Raw genomic sequence first — 13,001 nt, forward strand, 5'->3', positions numbered from 1 at the left:
CTCTTAGCAACTTTCAGATACACAGTGCAGCGTTGTTGACTGTAGTCCCCGTGCTGTGCGTTACACCCCCGTGATGAGTTTATCACCGGCGGTTTGTGCCTTTGCATGTCTTGGCCCGTCTCACCTCCCCCCCGCCTTTGGCCGTCTGCTTTCTGTGTTTATGAGCGTGTGTCTGCCTTTGTCTTTCTCTCTGACCTATTTCACTGAGCACAGTGCTCTCGGGGGTCTGTCCGTGTTGCAGATGGCAGGATTTCAGGGTGGAATTGATGAGCATCTGGTGTTGCCATTCGGTCTTGAGAGCAATCACTTATCACGGGTTGGTGCTGCTGAGGACAGGGTCTTTTACTCTCTGCTGATGGTCCTCTCCCAAGTCAGGAGTCGCCCACATTGTATCCTAAAGCACCGCTCTGGGGAGTGACGCTGTCTTGAAGGAGCTGTGTCTCTAGCTGGTTCCACAGGCCACCTACCTACTCTGACCCTCCTGGGTCCCCACCCAGTCTGGCTGGGGCAGCCCTGGAGCCTGTAACTAACCATCAGGGCTGAGCCTCGGTCCTGATGGTTGTCGGGGCTCCGTGTGGGAGTGGTGAGGCCCCTCCAGGCGTGGATCTGTGAGTGTGTCCTTCAGGCTTTCGGCCCATGGAAGCTCAAGCTGGCTGGAGCATTGGGTGTCAGAAGACAGCCAGTCGGTACTGGCAGAGGAAGGCACTCTCTTTCCTCTGAAAGGGGTGGTTTGTACCCCTTCTTGTTTCTGAGACCTCTACTTATTTCATTCACAAGTAAGAAGTTAAAACTTCCTTCACTTCACACTTGCTAAGCCGGCGATCGTTTGGTGATGGGACCCTCTTTCCTTCCTGTGGTCCTCTGTGGAGTGAGTGGCAACTTCGGCGTGACTCAGAGGCGGCTTTGGGCTTTCCATGGCGGCTCAGTTGGTAAAGAATTTGCCTGCAATGTGGGAGACCTGGGTTCGATCTCTGTGTTGCAAAGATTCCTTGGAGAAGGGAAAGGCTACCCACTCGAGTATTCTGGCCTGGAGAAGTCCATGGACTGTATAGTCCTTGGGGTCGCAAAGAGTTGGACACGACTTCGCTTTTACTTTCACTTTTTTGATGTGACTCGTCTGCCTTCTCAATGGCGCACACCAAACGTTCCATAACCTGACTTAGAGCCCAGTGTGGGGACGGGATGTTGACTGTCACTTCCGGAAGCTTCAGACAGAACTCAGGTTCCTTCCTCTTTGGGGGTGAGCTGTGTAAAACCTGCGCCCACAAGGTGCTGTGCGTTGGCCCCGATGATAGTCTTGATCCAAGTGAACAAGCCCGTGCTGCTTTCTCAGGAACGGCAGGCGATGATTCCTGGTAGTCTTTATACTCCTTAAAGTTCTGCTTTTTTATTTTCCTTTCCACAATCCAAATATGACAGCAAAATGCTGACATTTCTATAGCATCAGGTAAGAAAGTGCTAGATCTGGTCTAGTTTTATTTGCTTGTCTTTTATTTTAGAACTCAGGATTATTTAAATTATTATAGACTTCCAGGAAACTGAAGTTTTACTTGGCACAAATTTAACAAGAAGTTTATGAGAGTTGTGTGTGTTGATGTTTTTTAACTATTTGACCTTTTGGTTTTGCATATTTGTTTTTGTATTTAGGATGTAGAGATAGATATTGAACTGGCTCCTGGAGATCAGACCAGCACGCCCAAAACCAAAGAGCTGTCTGAGAAGGACATTGGAAACCAGCTGCACATGTTAACCAACAGACATGACAAATTTCTTGATACGCTCCGGGAAGTGAAGGTTTGTACGAATTTGGGGGAATGATTGTGGCTTTCCTCTTCCCACCCCAAATATTTTGAACAATCCATGAACCCACGGACTCCCCCATTCATAGCTCGAGGCGAGCATTTCTGTGGGCAGGTCCATGGCCTTTGAGAACTTTGGCGTCTGCTGTGTTAACGTGGAGCCAGGAGCTGCCTGCCCGGCAGGCAGGGAGCAGCCATGTGAGGGCAGCCAGGCTGGTTTTATCGCAGCCTCCCATGCAGGGCAGCCTGAGAAGCAGACAGGAGCATTCTTCCCTGGAACGTTTTCTCCCCCACCCTCTGGCATGTTCGTATCCCGGGCTTGTGCGTTTTTGACAGGGGCGTGGTTTGGGGTTAGGTCCCTTCCTGCTCTGCCCTTGGGTGTAAAGGACGGCATGATCTTGACACACGTGTCTCTGTGTCTGCCACAGGGCCCACCATGGGCTGGCAGGCGTGTGCCCGAGCCCCTCTGCGCTGGCTGTGTGTGGCTCTGTGGGGAGGTGGGCTTCAAGCTGCCAGAAACTTGACTGAGAAACTCGCACCTCAGGGACAGTGGAGCTGTGGGCAGAGACAGCCGCATTTGTGGATTTGATGGGCCCGTTGGGACCCCGGTTTCCAACTCTGGCCCCGGTTGTGGGGTGTTCTGGTACAGTCCTGTCCGTTCCAGTCGCTTCTCCATCTGTCCACTGTTCATTGCAGAGACCCCGACCTCTCATGATTCCTGATTTCTTCAGAACTACACTTGTTGGCCAATAACATAGATCCTATGCGTATGGTTCTCCTCTTTCCCCTGGGTTTCTTCAGCAGCCTCTGCTTTGATGGCATCTGTGTATCTCTTGCTTGCCCTTTCCGGGTCAGCGTGGTGTTCATACTTCTCAGATACGGTGAAATCAGGAATGTTAGGAGGTGGCCTGGGAAGTTAGACGTGTTGTCGTGTCACTGAGCCCCTTTCCCGCGTCCGTGCCAGCCGCTCAGCACAGCAGGAGGGGTCTGTGGTGCCCAGAGCTCGTGTTTCCCTTTGGCACGACATCTGTTCAGGTTGTGAGCGTCAGGCAGTGGGCAGCGTCGAGTAGAGTAGGGGGTCCTGCTTCCTGAGCAGGCAGCTCGGGCAGCACCCACGTGGCGAGGGCCGGGCGCCAGACGGGTCTCTCCTCCTGCAGACGGGAGCCCTGCTGGGCGCCTTCGTCCAGCTCTGCCACATCTCCACCCCGCTGGCTGAGAAGACGTGGATCCAGCTCTTCCCCAGGCTGTGGAAAATCCTGTCTGACAGACAGCAGCATGTGAGTCTGTGTGTTTTCAAATCCTCTTTCAAAAAGGGCAGTTTTAGCTTCTGAGGAGTGTTTGCAAAAGAAACTCTTGGTTAAGTTTCAAAGGCTGAGGAAACTAGCGTTTCCAAGCGTGAGTTATCACACCCATGCCAGACGCCGAGGGAGAGCGCGAAGGCGGGTTGGTTCTCGCACGAGGCCCCGGCCAGACCCAGCCCGCGCTTGGGTTTCAGGCTCTGGCGGGGGAGATCAGCCCATTCCTGTGCAGCGGCAGCCACCAGGTGCAGCGGGACTGCCAGCCCAGCGCCCTCAACTGCTTTGTGGAGGCCATGTCCCAGTGCGTCCCGCCCATCCCCATCCGGCCCTGCGTCCTCAAGTACCTGGGCAAGACCCACAACCTCTGGTTCCGCTCCACCTTGATGCTGGAGCACCAGGCCTTCGAGAAGGGGCTGAGCCTGCAGATCAAGCCCAAGCAGACGGCCGAGTTCTATGAGCAAGAGAGCATCACTCCACCGCAGCAGGTGAGGCCGTGCCTCCGCCGTTCACAGGTCCCGATGAGCACCTCCCCGGTGGTGGCAGATGAGGGGCCGTGAAGTCGGCCTGTCGGGGAAACACGCTATTCCTCCCCGAGCACTCAGAGACCGCGTTCTGTTCCAGGAGATCCTGGACTCCCTTGCGGAGCTCTACTCTCTGCTGCAGGAGGAGGACATGTGGGCGGGCTTGTGGCAGAAGCGCTGCAAGTACTCGGAGACGGCCACGGCCATCGCCTATGAGCAGCACGGCTTCTTCGAGCAGGTAGCACCGCTGGGGAACCTCCGGGCCTCGTGGGCGGTGGAAGGCGCTTACAGAGGTGCCGTGGTATCGGGGCCTCAAGGCAGTTCCTGTCTAAATAAGAAGTCTCACTGATTTCTTGGAGGCATGTATTTGTCCCCATACAGGCTCTTAAAGTCAAGTCTCAGTTTTAGAAACGTGAGCATTCTTGAAGCTTGGTTGTAAGTTCTTTACTGTCAGTGTAGTCAGTGTGGATACTTTTCATCCGCAGTCCTCAGTCCCGTTGGGATTGGTAGGTAGGTTGTGTTCAGCAGAGAGTTTAGTTCCCCTGCCCATCCTTGCTCGGCAGCGGGGTCACTGAGCAGGAATGGCCGCAGCCCTGGGTTGGACGCCGAGCCACAGAAATTCCAGAAGCAGAGGCATGGCAGTGGCCTGGCTGCCATCGCTGATGGGCGGAGACCTGCGCAGAGTCCTGCGGCTTCTGCTCAGGGCGGGGCCTCAGGCACCAGCTCGTCCGCTCTCGTTCTCTGAGTAGAGATCCTGAGAGCCTGACACGGCCCCAGGTCTGCGATCCAGTTTGCCCTAAGTAATTGAGCAGTGGTCGTGCAGAAGTTGCTAGTTAAGCAGCAGTTTGAAAGCATTATGAATGTTTACAGGCGCAAGAGTCCTATGAAAAGGCAATGGACAAAGCCAAGAAGGAACACGAGAGGAGCAATGCTTCCCCTGCCATTTTCCCAGAGTACCAGCTTTGGGAGGATCACTGGATCCGGTGAGCCAAACGGGAACGTGGTGAGGAGTCACTGAAGGGAGCCAGTGGAAAGTCTGAAATTTTCTCTAACAAGTATTTTTAGAAAGGGGCCTTGCTGTTTTCTTTATGGCCCCACGAAGAAAAGTACAAACAAAAATCTGCAAACAGCTGTTAAAGGCTCAAGCACTTGGGTGTGTGTTGGAGAAACTGACCGAGTCCTGCCTCCACTGGCCCGGAGCTCTGCTCTGCTGTGGGGGTGCGGCTCTTGCTGCTTCAGGGGGACCCCTGGTTCGTGCCCCGGGCACTGTGGCACCCCTTAGAAGCCCACCCTGCTCTGTGGGGGTAACATTTTTTCCTTTCTATGGAAAGGAGTGGTTTAAAATCATGAGCTCAGGGTGATCCTTGGCCTCTAGGTGTTCCAAGGAGCTGAACCAGTGGGAAGCCTTGACGGAGTACGGCCAGTCCAAAGGTCACATCAACCCTTATCTGGTCCTGGAGTGTGCCTGGCGAGTGTCCAACTGGACCGCCATGAAGGAAGCCCTGGTGCAGGTGAGGACCCATCCCGCCCCCCACCTGACCTGTCCACGCTCAGGGTACAGTCTCTGCAGGCATGGGAGCACCTTTCTCCAAAGCCCGGAATCTCTGGGGGTCTCCCTTCACTTGAGTCACGCGGGGCACCTTGGCAGATGGAAGATAGCTCCTGGGAAGTAAGGGTTCCTTTTGGTTTTCACGAACATCTTTCCTGAATCTGCGTTAAATGGTAACTTAGTTTTAGTTCATCCTTCAGTTACAATGAGTGTCAGGTGTGGAGACTCTGGGCTTTATGAGAAACTGGGAGGAACAGAGGCTGTTTTCCTGGTGGATTTGGTCGGCAGGTGTGAGTGGAGTGCAAGCGCAGGGCTGGGCTGTCAGTGAAACTGTCGCAGGAAAGCGGTATCACGTTCAGAGCGTGTCAGTGTTACGGAAGTGGTAACGGTGTCTTGTGAGTGAAGTTGAGCCCTTAGCTTGGTCGGGCTGCACGCTTTTCAGAAGTGAAACTCCATCTGGAGGAGTTGAGTGTGAGACAGACGAGCGGGCACTGAGGTGCAGGTCTCTCGCCCTGGGAGCCTCTGCGGGGCACCGGCAGCTGGGGTTGGCGGCCCAGCTCTGCCGCCCGAGCCCACGTCCGGCCGACGCCTCGGCCTCCGCCGGCGCCGCCGTGCCCGTGGCTTGCTTTTTTCCCTCCTGTGTCTCTCTCCCCTGGCGCCCCTGTCCTGCTCAGGCTTTGACCTTTGCTCTGCTGTCCGTCACGGGGCCTAGGGTTTGTACTGCAGTCCCGCGCTCACCCTGCCCCTTCGCCTGGTAAGGGCCTATTTAGTCACACCAGTGGTTTTCCTTATCTGATGTGTAGGCTCAAAGCGCACGGAGGTTACAGGCCACTGTGTTTGAAAGGATTGACTTAAAACTACCTGGATTGTGGCTCCCGTGCTTATTTCGCCACTGCTGCGGCTTTTGAACAGAATGCGGAAGGTGCGAGAACCAAAATAGTCACCAACCATTAACTACAGGGAGGTTATAGAGCCCAGGATCTGGACTTACAGGCTGGGATCTGGGAAAGGGCTTCTCTGATGCAGGGAGTTTATGTTCCTCTGAGAAGTAAACCAGTCAGTGTGTAGGTAAACAAAAATAGTTTACTGACAGGTTGCATTTACCATTGGTTCTCTTTTTTTAAAAATTTGTTTTTAATGTCCTTTCTTTATTCTGATAAATATCCCACTTTATTTTACATCAATATAAAAATATTTATAACTCACTCTAATGTTTCTTTTTCTCCTTTCTGAGGTCTCACTTAGCAGGATATGTGCAGTATGATACTGACCATAAGTCTGACAGATGAGTTTCTTCTTTTACAAGTTCTTGATTATTTTCCCCCAGTTTTAAGGCCCTTACTGATTGGAAAAAGTTCAAAGTATTAATGAGCATTATGGGTAATCTGCAGTAAATTAATCTTAAATGTTTTTGATCATACTAAATTATTTACTCATTTACCAGTACTTCAAAAAAAGCTTTCTCTTCTTGTGATTATAGGGCTGCTTGTAGTAGTACATTTCTTGGTTTGATTTAATAAATCAGGTAATATTTTTCAGCAGAGGAAAAATCAGATGCTTTTGTTCTTAATGTTCCAGAGAGTAGGTGTGATTGAACAAATCCTGTCTTAACTAGTGTTTAAGTCCAGAAAACATGAGATGATAGGTTGTGATCAAAAAGGATCCTGTAGGAAGCAGTTGTGTTCCCAAGTTTGCCTCCCTGAGTTTCTCTTTGGGTTACTGAGAACCAGGTGGGGCTGCGGACGCGACAGCTCCGAGGTCAGATGTCAGCGGGCAGGACCGGTGTCAGGTCAGCGCGTCGTTATCAGCATCACTGCCCTCTCCCCCTCCAGACTGAGAGACACGCAGCTCTGATATGTGTCATTTCCGTTGTTGCTTCTGAATGAGTGTCTTACTGATCTTGTTACAGCAAGTCCTGTAAAATTCTTTCAAGAACATCTCTGTGTTCTTTCATCTTATATACAAAGAATTATTTTTGAAAAGACTTTAATTTTTTTTGTTTACAGTTTTTAAAATGCTCTGTCAAAGGCTGATAAGATGGAGTGAGTTCTAACACCTTCTTTAGAAGGTGGTGGGCAAACGCAGGGGCTTTCCAGGGCGCACCTGGAGCCTCCGCCGGGGCTTCGGAAGCAGACGTGATGCTCTGGGCTCCGTCGTCTTCATCAGTAGAGCTGACAACCGGGATACGAGAGTGATCTGGGGAACATTTATAGTGGACACTAAATGTGGACTTAAATGACAGTGAAGTTTGTGAATGTTCACTCGTATTCTTAGAAACCTGCCTTCTGCTTCTGTATGTAATGTGGAGCAAGTTAGACTGATTTCTCAGGATAACAGTGTGAGTTGGAGACAATTCAAAATTATACTTACCAAAGTGGAGATGAGCACATATTTAAGCCTTTTGAAATTCCCTGGCCAACTTTGTAGGTTGTTCATCTAGTCTGTCGTAACAGAGTCTTATCAGTTTCCCCTCTTTGGAACTACAAGTAATCTTAAAGCAAGGAGCCTGTAGTAAGGCCTCGTAGCCAGAGAGATTGGCCACGCTTTGGTGTTTTGGAAAAGGGGAGTGTTCAGAAAAATATGTAATATGTGACCTCTCCAGAAAAAACGAGTGTCTGTTTATAGCCTAATTGCACTTTACTGCTTTGCATAACTGGCTACCAAAAAGTTGGCTTTTTGATTCTGTGCCGAGAGGAAGTATACCCACTGCCTCCATGTGATGCTCTTCCCCTCCCCAGGTAGAGGTGAGCTGTCCGAAGGAGATGGCCTGGAAGGTCAACATGTACCGTGGGTACCTGGCTATCTGCCACCCCGAGGAGCAGCAGCTGAGCTTCATCGAGCGCCTGGTGGAGATGGCCAGCAGCCTGGCCATTCGCGAGTGGCGGCGGCTGCCCCATGTGGTGTCACACGTGCACACGCCTCTGCTCCAGGTGGGGCCCTTCTTGGGGTGGGGGGAGCCTTCTCGGGGGGCAGGGAGGGGGATAGCCTTCTCCAGGTGGGGCCCTTCTCGGGGGCCAGGGAGGGGGATAGCCTTCTCCAAGTGGGGCCCTTCTCGGGGTGGGAGGATAGCCTCCAGGTGGGGCCCTTCTGGGGTGGGGGAGGGGGGTAGCCTTCTCCGGGGCAGTGTGGGCAACCTTCTCCAGATGGGGAGGCCCTTCTCCAGGGGCATCCCTCCCGGCAGAGCTCCTCCCGTCCAGGCTCAGGGCTGTGAGCAGAGCTGCACAGCAGAGGAAACTCCTTCCCGCCGTCCTCCCCCCCCCCCCCCCCCACCTGCACTCGGGCTCGGCGAGAGGACGGCCAGAGTCAGAAGGGCGAGGACTGACCTGCGGTGTCCAGGGTTTGGGGTGTCGGGGTCTCAGTGACAGAAGGCCTCCCTCGGGTGGCTGCAGTGGCTCTCGCTCCTGCTCGGGGAGTGCCCTCTGACGCCCACCATGCCAGCCGTGGTGTGATGCCGCTGTGCAGTCTGAGCAGGGGCCTCCCTCTGAGACCCCAAAGCTGCACTTAAACAGCCCGTGCTTGGCTTCTTGCTCTGTGTTCCGTCCTCACTGTTCCTGCCGCCGGGCAGTCACTCCCCACAGCCCCTCGTGCACCCTGCCCCCTGCGTGGAAATTTCTTCTTCCCACCCTCGCGGCCCCTGTGTGTGTGCACGCGCACATGCATGCAGATAACACGCACACACCCAGGGCTGTGCCAGCTCTCTACCTCTTTTGTCTGGAGTCTGGTGCAGAGCAGCTCCCAGTGTGGCTGAGTGAGGGAAAACTATAGGCTGCCGTTTAACAGTAGTTCAGAATGCTCATGCTTTTTTCCCTCTAGAAAGAGTAGTTCTGAGACTTAAAAAAGCCACATTGATTTGTATAGTGTGGTTTTTTAAACTATGTAGTTATTTATTAATACACTTAGATTATCTTGTCTTTTTCATAGTGAACCAGCTCAACAAAGCAGTTTCATCTCCTTGTTTTGATATTTTCCCTTTTTGTATCTATTGTTTTGGGCTTGAAAGCAGTATATGTTTTCAATAGAAACCATACTTTGATGCTGGATTTGGATGTTTTTCTGGACCAGCATGCGTGTATGATGCTCTCTGGGCGGCAGACCCGAGCGTCAGCGCCTGGTCAGCCGTGAGATCCTGACGGTGGACAGCTGCCTGCTGATGGCCATTCTGCTCTTCAGTTTCATTATATGAGACAACCACTTCATTATTAAACAAGCCTTGTGTTAGGTAGTGTGAGTGTTCTGGGCACATTCAGGGTGGCTAAGCTAGGGTGTCTGGTAGGTTTGGTGTGTTAAATGCATTCTCAACTTGAGATATTTTCAACTTATGATGAGTTTGTTGGGACATGACATCATGGTAAGTTGTGGAAGATCAGTGCTAAAAACTACTGAGCCATACACTTGAAAGGGTGCTTTCAGTGATGTTTAATTCTACTTCGGTAAAGCTGTTACAAAACAAATACCCCATAGTTCTGTCTTCAGTAAGCTTTTGGTGGGAGGAAAGATTAGGTTAAGGTTTCAGAAATTTGAGTGTAATGAACTAAACTTGAAGTATAGATACAGAGGAAGGTGTGAATTCTTGTAGACAGTTTTTAAAATTAAGAGCAAACAAAAGGATACTGTGTCCTGAACTTGGTGCTGTGTTTGGCGGTTTGGACAATTCAGAGTTTAAAAACATTTCTCCTTGAAGAGTTAGGCTGGAGAGAGAGGACATATCCATAAGAAGCCAAGTTTTATGGGGGCGTCTGTGACTCAGTGCCATGTAAAAACAAACACAGATAAACCCAGGATTCAGAGAAGGGAAGAATCCCTGTGGGGAACAGAGGGTGAGATTTGACAGCGTGGGAAAAGGCTCAGAGCTGCACCCCAGCCTCCACCCCAGCTGAGAGGGGCTCCAGAGTGCGCCGCACGCTTGCAGCCGGCAGCATGTGTTGGGTGTAAAGGGTGGGGGGGGCCTGGACAGATGGGTGTGCAGATGGTGAGAATACACGTCAGCCGGGAGAGAACATCAGAGCTGTGTTTGAGATGATTGATGGCCCCGGGGTTCAGATCTTGACGGAGGAAAGCTTGAGGGCAGGAGGTGTTGTCGAAGACCTGCTAAGAGCCACACCAGCGGGGGGCAGAGGGAGGGCAAGCGTGGACCACACTGTTTTCCAGGCCCCAGTGTCACGGCAGGTGGAGGTCTTAGAGTAGGGTGGGGGGTGGCATCCCGAGAGGCATGTGTGAGGCGTGTGATAAGTCAGATGCCGCATCTGAGCAGGTCCCAGAGCATCCGCTTGAATCCTGAGCCCTTCACAGGAGACACTCCCGGTCGGCTCTGGTTTGCCTTCCTCCTCCAATCCTAGCGCCCTACTCACTGTGGAATCTGTCACCCTGGTCCCCTTAGGCAGCCCAGCAAATCATCGAGCTTCAGGAGGCTGCTCAGATTAACGCAGGCTTGCAGCCCAGCAACCTGGGGAGGAACAACAGCCTGCACGACATGAAGACGGTGGTGAAGACGTGGCGGAACCGGCTGCCCATCGTGTCGGACGACCTGTCCCACTGGAGCAGCGTGTTCATGTGGCGGCAGCATCATTACCAGGGTAAACCCACCTGGTCCGGCATGCCTCCACCATGTAATTTTCCAGACACCCACTGTTCTGGTTTCATGTCTTGGTTGTGTTTCTCTGTTCGTTCTTTTTTTGTTTGTTTTTTCTTTTACCGAATCTTCTGTTTCTTGGCAGGTGTGGTAGAGGTGGTTGGTATGACGAGGGTAAAGATGAAGGTGGTGAAAGAGGGGAAGAATTTCCCTCCCTGTTCCCTTTCTGCACCCAGGACAGACACCAGGGGTGTGGACCAGTGGGATGAGAGCTCTGGGTCGTGGCCCTTTTGTTCTGACGGCCCCCCCACTCCCAAGACCTGCTCTCGGGGGGCCGTGTGGAACCTCGCTTAGCTTCCCTGGGCCCCCTGCTGCTTTCCCTAGACCTGCCAGGCCTCTTTATCCAGAGCAGCCTTAGCCAAGAGGGTAGCTCTCGACTGAGGAGTCAGTGCTTCTTAGCGCGTCCTTTTGATGCGAAGTCTGAGGAAGAGTAACGCGTGTCGATGCAGAGCTTCCCGTCTCCATAAGCCACCCTGTGTCTGTCTTTCATTTTTTATTTAAGCCTTAAACGGAGAAATGTCTGACATGGGCTGAAGTCTCACTTCTTTCCTCCCCAGCTATTGTAACTGCATATGAAAACAGTTCTCAGCACGACCCAAGTTCAAACAACGCTATGCTTGGGGTTCACGCGTCGGCTTCAGCGATCATCCAATATGGAAAAATTGCCCGGAAGCAGGGCCTGGTCAATGTGGCTCTGGATATATTAAGTCGTATCCACACCATTCCAACCGTCCCTATTGTGGATTGCTTCCAGAAGATTCGGCAGCAGGTCAAATGCTACCTCCAGCTGGCAGGCGTCATGGGCAAGAACGAGTGTATGCAGGTAGGGTGCCGGGTGGACCCAGTGCCCGCCCTTGCCCTGACAGTGAGGGCCCCCGGGCCACCTCCTGGGTCAGATGACAGGGAAGGGGACTGGGCCTCTGCAGGCCGTGGTCTCAGGGAGCAGTCCTGCCAAAAGGAGAGAGGGGCAGGAAGCCACTGGAGTGTTTGAATTACATGCCACGGTCTCTGTTCTGCCACATACTCTGATAATGTAGTTATAGAACAGAAACTAAAAATTGCAGGACTGTGAGGGTGTATGGTAGATTTGGGCTATGTTCAGAGGAATATTAATAATAAACAATGAAACAGATAAGGTAATGTAAAGCTTTGGAAAAAATAATACCATTAAGGTGTCCGAAACTGAATCTGTGTTTAGTGATGCAGTTTAAATACTCTTTGTCGTCAACAAATATTCAAGGTAGGTAAGCCTCGTCAGTTTAAAATATATTTGTCAGTGACCTTTAGGACTTAACTGCCTGGATAAATATTTTAATGAGGTTTTCATTGATTGTCTAGCAAGTTCAAGAAGCTTTCTGTTTTTACAAACAGGGCCTTGAAGTTATTGAATCTACAAACTTAAAATACTTCACAAAAGAGATGACGGCTGAATTTTATGCACTGAAGGGGATGTTCTTGGCTCAGATTAACAAGTATGTATGTTATATAGGTGGTGGGTGAGAGAAAGACTCATCAGATTATTTAGTTGTTTGTAATTTAAAAGCAATGTGAAGATGAAGCTAGAAATTGACATGAGTTGGCGTCAGTTGTCAGAGATGGTGTTCAGCTTTTGTATCTCTAGCAACATAGTAACTTGCAGCAGGATCAGAAAGCTTGCTTGAGTGTGGTACTTTTTAACCATGAGTCGCTTGACCATGGAACTGCCAATAACGGATTCCTTGCCACATTTTCTCGTATGCCATCTTGGGAACAGAGTTGACTCCTTTCATGGAGATGATTCTTGCTTTAGAGGAAGGGTCAGTCAACTGGAAAAGTGTGGTGGGTCCTCAAAAAACTATAAACGAAGAATTATGTCCCAGCAATTACACTCCTAGGTATTTATGCAAGAGTTGAAAACAGGAACTCAAGGAGGTGGTCGTTCATGAAGGTTCACAGAGCTCTGTTTACAGTAGCAGAATACTGAAACAACTCAAATGACTGGATAAGCAACATGCGGTGTGTGCAAACAGTAGAATAGTATTCAGCAGGAAACAGAACGAAGTGGTGTTTCCTTTAATATGTCGCTGTGCTTAGTCGCTCAGTCATGTCTGATTCTTTGTGACCCAGCGGACTGCAGCCGCCACCTCCTCCGTCCCTGGGATTCTCCAGGCGAGAACACTGGAGTGGGTTGCCACGCCCTCCTCCAGGGGATCTTCCCAACCCAGG

At 51.4% G+C, this 13,001-nt stretch overlaps 1 protein-coding gene across 9 annotated transcripts in view; it reads left to right on the forward strand.

Annotated features, from left to right (window-relative positions):
* Positions 1-13,001, forward strand: part of TRRAP (transformation/transcription domain associated protein) — an 89,297-nt gene that overhangs the window by 58,458 nt on the left and 17,838 nt on the right. For 6 of the 9 annotated variants that reach the window (XM_065923801.1, XM_065923807.1, XM_065923805.1 and 3 more), the window contains exons 51-60: positions 1,648-1,794; positions 2,957-3,076; positions 3,295-3,582; positions 3,719-3,856; positions 4,489-4,601; positions 4,994-5,129; positions 7,906-8,097; positions 10,545-10,773; positions 11,354-11,619; positions 12,168-12,268. In XM_065923801.1, the coding sequence (XP_065779873.1) occupies positions 1,648-1,794; positions 2,957-3,076; positions 3,295-3,582; positions 3,719-3,856; positions 4,489-4,601; positions 4,994-5,129; positions 7,906-8,097; positions 10,545-10,773; positions 11,354-11,619; positions 12,168-12,268 (1,730 nt within the window). The remainder of the gene's footprint in view (positions 1-1,647; positions 1,795-2,956; positions 3,077-3,294; positions 3,583-3,718; positions 3,857-4,488; positions 4,602-4,993; positions 5,130-7,905; positions 8,098-10,544; positions 10,774-11,353; positions 11,620-12,167; positions 12,269-13,001) is intronic. The other 3 variants (XM_065923806.1, XM_065923808.1, XM_065923809.1) reach the window with 1 other exon arrangement.

Source organism: Muntiacus reevesi, chromosome 2 (genome assembly GCF_963930625.1).
Source record: "Muntiacus reevesi chromosome 2, mMunRee1.1, whole genome shotgun sequence".
Lineage (NCBI taxonomy): Eukaryota > Metazoa > Chordata > Mammalia > Artiodactyla > Cervidae > Muntiacus > Muntiacus reevesi.